Consider the following 7,613-nt stretch of genomic DNA (forward strand, 5'->3'; position numbering starts at 1 on the left):
CTAATTCGTTATTGTTAAATTCGTATGAGCGCGTTAAAGTCGAATTAAGTTTCATTAAAATTTAGCATGCCCGATATTAAGAGGAGCGACTGTACATTAAAGAAGGCATTGAACTGGAAAATGAAGAAATCGAGGTCAACCATAAAATATACCGATTTAGTAATCATCGTATATTTCGCAATAACAAATGCTTTTTTTTTTTCTTTTTTCGTTAAAAAGAGCGATAAATAAATTGCCGAAAAAAAAAAATAATAAAAATTTACTAAATTACATCATTGTATATATTTGAAAATTTATTTTTTAATTAAAATCTTGATAGATAACATCGTAACACACAGTGATACGATTTAATCAAGTTTAAGAAGAGAGAGGAAAAGAAATTCATTTTTCAGAAAAATTATCCTATCGTATAGATAAACCATAAAATCATTATAAATCATCGATAAAGTGTTTGCAAATCAATTCGTTGTCATAATCTATACCGTGAAACAATCGAAGAAATGGACAGTGGGATCGTAGCACTACGATTGAAAGAATGAATGCGTAGGTGTGGCGCATGTTTACTCGCTCCTTCGTTCCTTTCGCATAGTTCATCGATCGATTATCGTTAAATTACACGTTTATATTTCGTGATGAAAATTGCGAACCAACAAACTTTATTTTTCGAAATCTTTTTTTAGAAATTTTATTTGACTCTCGAATTTGAAAGAGAAAGAAAATCGAAGTTAAAGTAACGAGAAGAGCAACAAATCGTCAAAAGTGTGAATAAATTATTTAATTGAAGGAAGATTTAATTCTTTAGAATTACCTGCGTTTCGATGTCAGAGACCTCCTGCCGATAGATCAAGATATCGTGGAGGGTATTAGCTGTCTGGACGATCAATGCTAGGATCGGTATGAATGGCAAAACCAACATCTGCAACAACTGAATTCGACGTCCACGGCGATGAGCCGGATCCGTAGCACGTGCCCAGCAGGATTTCTTCCGGTTCGTCTTCGTCGCCGAGACATCGTCCGACGAAAGACTCCTCACCGAGCTTACTTCCGCCACGCACGAGCCATTACGCGGCGACATGCTGAAATAACGTCACCATTTCCCTGAATTTCTCGCAACCGAGAACCCCTTACTTCGATCGTTGTGTGACGACACAACCAACTCTTAACCAAGATCGCGTTCACGATGATGTTTACGATTTACATCGATTTACATCTCTGGTTATAAAGTATCACGATGCGCGCTTTAATACGATAAATTCGAATTATTTATCGATAGAATATAACCGGTGTAGTAAACATGTAGTAAACTGGTTACAGATATATATATAAAGCATGCGTATACATTGAATTGTTTGTACACGAGTAGAAAGAGAAGGGTGCGAGGGTGTAGAGATGACAAGCGAGGCAAGCTCTTTTAATTAAACTATGCGAGCTATTTTGCATTTAACTGCATTAAAGGAAGAGTATTTACTTTTAAGTGCGCAGCATGCGAAAGCGATTTTTTTTTTCTGATCGAAACTTTAACCTGTGTTAAAGCAGAATAAAGAAATAAATTGTATATGGGTATACTTCGTGTATATCGGCGTGTAATATTATTTTTCAGGGTTACGTTGAAATATAAAACTACAAATTTAATACGTAACAAGATATGTAACGATACTTTAATCTACGAGATATTTTCCATCCATTGAACACGACGATACACATGTATTCATGATTTTCCGATGCCACGGGTTTCCCTTTGTCTCCCTTCCATTCACCAGGGAAATTAAATAATCGAGCAAACGAGTAATGAACGAGCAAGGCCTCGGGAAGAAAGGAAAGCCTTTGACATCGATGTGCACGAGAAATTCCTTTGATACACGTGTTTTTCTTCTACACGTAATGAAAGAAAATTAAACGTCTAAGGAAGGGATTGAACAAACAACGGCCAATCGTTGAATAGTGGTTGATTTTCGAGTGTAATTTTAAACGCAAATTAGTAAGCACGTTCACTCTCTTCTTTCTTTTTTTTTTTTTTTTTCATTTCCCTTTCGCAATTGCGATCATCTTTTTTATATCCTCTCTCGCTGCGAAATCGCAACGATTAATCGAATAACGAAAAACGAGAACTGAGGATTGATATTAAAGTTTCTTTTTCATCTTTGCAATTTACCTTCGCCATCTTAAACGTCTTAAAATTAAATTAATCCGGAAAATAACGTTTGCTATGTTAAGTTTAATATAGAACGCGCAACTAGGAACAGAGGAGACTGTTGCTTACAGCTGACTTCCGTAAACCGCAGCCAAACAAAATGATCATTGGTGACGCGCGTTGCCTCTGTTGTTCTCTGAATACGAAGTAATAATCTCACAAACAACCGGGCGAGTTTAAGATCCTTTTATTTCTCTAAACTTTCGTTCATTAATGAAATCTTAAAATCAAATATTTCAAAGTGAAAAGTTTTCCTAAATCGTATATATATATATTCCTTGTTATTTCGTTTCGTCTAATTTGCGGGAACAATTACAAATTTCGTTTCGTGTTGTACGGATTACGAACACGGATTTGTTTCTCTTATGAAAATCTCTTAACAGAAGATACATGGGTGCCAATTAATTACAGGTTGTTATCGAGTATCTTAGATAATAGATACTTGATAAAATTGCATATTCCAACAAACGAGTACACGGGAGTGCATCGTCTATTAATCCGAATATATCACGCGATATATTTGTCGAGACGCAGGCAATTACGACTCGCGAGGGATTCGAGGAAAGTCAAACGGCCATGACACGATGTATGTCTGATGAGAAACAAAAAAGTTCGATGCCAGAAATGGGGGGAATTTTTAATTCAAAGAAAGAAAAAAAGATTGCAAAGAAAAATTGTTAAGAAAAGAAACGATCATGTAAGACGAAGGAGACGAATGTCGGAAAGTAAATCTTGCGAATTACTTTTATCGGAGATCGCTTTTACAGTACATTTCGTGCATAGGAACCTGTAAAATCGTCGGAATCTTTCACGAATTCGAACGAATTCGAGGCAAAGATTCCCATTTAACGATGTTGAAATTGGTGTGCAGCGAACTCGATTTACGTGCATGAATTGTCGGTTAATGGTCGATTAATATCCTCGTCCGAGAAGGAAACTGGAAAAAAGATAAAACAAAGGAAACTCGTAGTTCTTTCTAAGGTTCCCTTTAAGAATGTAGGCATTATTGTAGACACGTGTGTGACGAGGCTTTTTCTCTTTCAACCCCTGGTTGTTGTTGTCCCGCTTGGACGATCGGAATAACAGCACGCTAGTCGAGAGAGCAAGCTGCAATTAATGAACCGCAGAGAGGTACGAAGCAAGCTGTCCCATACTTATCGCAGGAGGCAACCCGCCATTAGATTATGCATCGTTACTGTAGTGGTTTATTGCCGTGTTGCTACACACGATGCAAAGGGACTCGATCCGAGGAACCACGTCACGGCATCTACCCGGAACCGCACCTTCGTAATTGCGTGTATCGTGTCACAGATTTCATATATATATATATAAGCTCTTCAAACGATTTACGTACGTTCTCTTACGTATTTTTACAATCTTAGAACATTCTTACGAAAAGATTCGCTACTCGTGATAACTGATCGATAAAATATATTAAAAATACGAATAGACCAAAATTCTGTAAGAAGATTCAAAAATCGATACTATGTATTGTTTAATAAAGTATATACGTTATGCACGTCGTTTAAAAAATTGCTATAAGCCGCATAATCACCATGAAACCATTAACAAAGAAGGTGAAAGACTATGATTCTTCCATCGCTGAAAGAAAGTTTAAAGAGTGGATGAATGTATTAAGCCAAGCGTCGCTGCTTTATTCTTTGGTGAGAAGATGTCGAGGGGGGGGAAAAGAACCCGAAATTATAAAAGCAAGATTTTCATAAAGCGCGTATCAATGGATATAATATACGGATAGATAGTGTTCAAGTTTATCTTAAACGAATGAAAAGATTAATTAACGAGACGCAATGTGCCAAAATGTAGAAAAATAAATAAATCGATATATATCGAAAAATCGTCGAGGAGGATTAACTTTCGTGATTTAGATCATTTGTTTTAATCCTGGAACGTATAAGATTAATAATCAGTGAATTGAAGGGCGATTCCTGAAACTCATGATCAAAAGCTCGAAGCGGAAAGGCATCGGCATGGCGGTGATTTCTGGAAAGCTGGAGGAAATGAAAAAGCACGGGAATGGCAAGTATCCGCAGATGCATCGATGAAGCCGAAGAGTGGCTACCCAATCGCATGCAAACCGATATACTCACTCGTTTTGTATGGTGAGCATGACTGCAGGGGCTACGGTGTCCACCCTCACCTCGCGCGATCTCTCGCGATTCGATGGATCCGACTTCAGGCCTGAATGACTTAGGTACAACCAGGCGTATTATCTCATAGAGGAGGCTGCTCTCTCTGTCCATTCAGTCTCGATATAAAGATATGAGCGGGGAAGGGGCTACTATCAAACCATCTCAATAGCAACGACTACAAATAATCTACGAGCTGCAATCTTACGTATATACATACGTTGCACATCCCTGTCTTACTGTGACTACGACTAAACATTATCGGATCATCGTCTTTTTCATTTCGGATTCAAATGATTTTCTTTCGCCTCTATCAAGTACAATTGATCGATCGATCATTGTCGTTATTCATTTCCGTTGAATGTTATTAATGGAAAAAATTTTCGTATTCCTCCTTTCTTCTTTTTCTTCTTTTTCTTCTTTTTTTTCCTTTTTTCAATTTTTCTTTCTTCCTCTTTTTAATGATAATATTTTAAATATTTTAAAGAAAAGTCGTTAGACGAAAAATGTATTAAATAAATTTTTATCCGTGCCTGATAATATGATATTAGAAAAAGCAAATAATTTGATATAATCGATTCAAATTTGTACTATTCTTAAAAGAATTATTTTCAATCCGAGTCGAATGTAACTAAGTTACATTTTGGAATTAATTGCAATCTTGGAATTAAAAAAATTATTGCAGCTTTTTATTTTTTATTATAGAGAATGAAACAAGAAATCGTCTAGAATCACATAGATAAAAATGATTTTTTTTGTAATTAATTTACCAAAATAATGAAAGAATTTCGTGAAAGGAAATTTTACAAGATAGATAAAAGTAAGGAAAAATGTTTCATAAATATTAACAAGGAATATTTTGATCTATAATATGTAAATTTCTAAAATCCAATTGGAAATTAACAATTACATTTAAATTAATTGCATGCTACAAAAAAAGAAAAAGAAAAAATGATGGAATAATGGTTACATTAATGTTGAAAAAAGATGCATGTAAAAAAAAATTAAAAAAAAATTGCATGCTGGTTTCTATCCGCGAATAAATTCGTTGCAAAGAGACAAAAGTGTCAATACGAACAACCACGAACAACCGGCGTACGTCAATAGAGAAAATTGCTCTTACGCGTGTTTAAACGAGGACCACGAGATACACGTGGTTGAAATCACGAGGACGTTCCTCTCTCGCGGTTAAAACTCTTCTTCTCCTTCACTCTTTCTCTCTGTTTATGTTTCGTTTTCTTCCTCCACAATATCTTTGTTCTTATTTCTCGTTTATCACACGGATATACCAATATGCATTTAACGATGCTTCCTTTTCTTCGATCTCAATCGATAATTTCAAAATTATTCTATTAATCATTTATTTAATTATATTTATTTTAATTATTTTTCTTAATATTTAATTATTTTTTAAAATCTCTTAATCAAAATATTTTTCTTGTTCTTTCTTTTTTTTTCCCCTTTTTTCCTTCTTACTTTAATTCAAGAATATTAAATATAAATATTCTCTAAATTAATGTTTGTATTTATTTTTTTAAAATATTTAATAATTATGATTAAAAGTTTCTTTTTCTATTTTAGACGTTAGACAAATGAATAAATATGTGATATTCAACGCGATTTAGGACCGAAAAAACGATAGAGAAATCAAAACAACAAACAGGTGTTTTCGCATGGAATGCGCGACCGCATACTGACGATACGATCCAGGAACGTTGACTAGTACTCGCGATAGATTTCTCGCTGTCCAATGCGCATCCACAACCCTACCGAACATCGACATATGCCAACCCTCTTTTCAATTTTTCATATCGCATCATTTTGACATGAAACAAATTACATTATAAATTATCTTGCAAATTTATTTTATTAAGAATATTATATAATAGATATAATAGAAAATAAAAAATATATCTTTTTTCAAATTTTAAATTTCATTATTATTATTAAATATTTACTTATTTAATACATATATAACATATAAAACATCATGCAAAGAAATACTATTAAAAAGTATCTAAAATGCATAATTTTTTCTTTATTTATAACAAAATATGTATAAAGAGAAAAATTTATTTGCAAGATAATATAATTATTAATAACAAATTTCATTGAAAATATTAATGATTATAAAGTTATTTAGATTGTTTGACGCGCGCGTATATTTGATTACTTGAATATAAGTGCATCGTGTTGCCATCTCTGAAGAGAACTATAAGTAATTTCTAACTAGTAAGTATCTGACGTCAATTGAAAATTTTTATCGTATATGTATATCTCATACTTGAAATTTTTTTTCATAAAACGTATTTATTTATCTTATTATCTTATTCGCACTTATTAAAATTTTCCATAGAAATATAATTATTTTATGAATTCTAAAATTAAAAATTTATTTTTTTGATTTTAATCATTTATTATTTTTATTATTTATTTGTATTATTTTTATTATTTATTAATATATTCTTAATTTTTTTTATATTTTTATTTAATATAATATTATGTATTAAAATATTAATTTTTTTGTTTTTTAGAATTTATACAATTTATACAATAATAAAATTTTTTAAGAACTTTAGAAAATAATTCGTAAATTGATTATTTTTATTTCATTGCTACATTTTATGATATACATATATTAATTTATATTAAATTATTTGATTCATCAATATTTAAATTTATTAATATATATAAACCTTAATTAAAGAAAATTTAAAAACTTAATAAAAATGCAAAAAATGCGCAGTAAAATATTTTGAATTATATATATATATGTAATATATGTAACTATTAATACATAAAATAGAGATTATATAAAAATTATTGTAATTAAAAATAACATAACTGATATTAACTCTTATGAAATAAGGTCATACTCAAACACATGATTAGATAAAGCAAATCTTGTGATGACAACATATTCAAGTTTTTGTGTTTTACCATTTCTCAATAATATAGTTCTTATATAAACTATATTTGAACTATATATTTGCATAATTGTGAAATTTATGTAAAATTATTTAAAATCTTTATTAATATATAATATAAAAACAAATTTTCAGTTAATTTCATATATTCATATATTAAATATGACTACTTTGAATATCAATGAACTTACCATAGTAAAAAGAAATCTACATGTCCCTTCCCTTGATGAAATAAAAGATGGTAAATTTTAAATAAAATTTATAATTTAAAATTTTAAGAATATTATATTTATATATTCTTTTTTTTTTCTTTTTGCAAAGTGTTAAAGGAAGGATTAATTAGAAATT

General features: G+C 31.3%; 2 protein-coding genes across 2 annotated transcripts in view; one reads left to right on the forward strand and one right to left on the reverse strand.

Annotated features, from left to right (window-relative positions):
• Nucleotides 1–6,104, reverse strand: part of LOC102679522 — an 18,591-nt gene extending 12,487 nt beyond the window's left edge. Inside the window, exons 1-4 of the mRNA XM_031510909.1 lie at nucleotides 5,462–6,104; nucleotides 4,559–4,792; nucleotides 4,300–4,490; nucleotides 809–1,076 (exon numbers count right to left, since the gene is read on the reverse strand). Of these exons, the coding sequence (XP_031366769.1) occupies nucleotides 809–1,076; nucleotides 4,300–4,319 (288 nt within the window). The 5' untranslated portion in view covers nucleotides 4,320–4,490; nucleotides 4,559–4,792; nucleotides 5,462–6,104. The remainder of the gene's footprint in view (nucleotides 1–808; nucleotides 1,077–4,299; nucleotides 4,491–4,558; nucleotides 4,793–5,461) is intronic.
• A 1,300-nt stretch (nucleotides 6,105–7,404) lies between these two features.
• Nucleotides 7,405–7,613, forward strand: part of LOC102679309 (ester hydrolase C11orf54 homolog) — a 1,693-nt gene continuing 1,484 nt past the window's right edge. Inside the window, exons 1-2 of the mRNA XM_006608017.2 lie at nucleotides 7,405–7,506; nucleotides 7,587–7,613. Of these exons, the coding sequence (XP_006608080.1) occupies nucleotides 7,428–7,506; nucleotides 7,587–7,613 (106 nt within the window). The 5' untranslated portion in view covers nucleotides 7,405–7,427. The remainder of the gene's footprint in view (nucleotides 7,507–7,586) is intronic.

This window comes from Apis dorsata, unplaced genomic scaffold, assembly GCF_000469605.1.
Source record: "Apis dorsata unplaced genomic scaffold, Apis dorsata 1.3 scaffold_28, whole genome shotgun sequence".
NCBI lineage: Eukaryota > Metazoa > Arthropoda > Insecta > Hymenoptera > Apidae > Apis > Apis dorsata.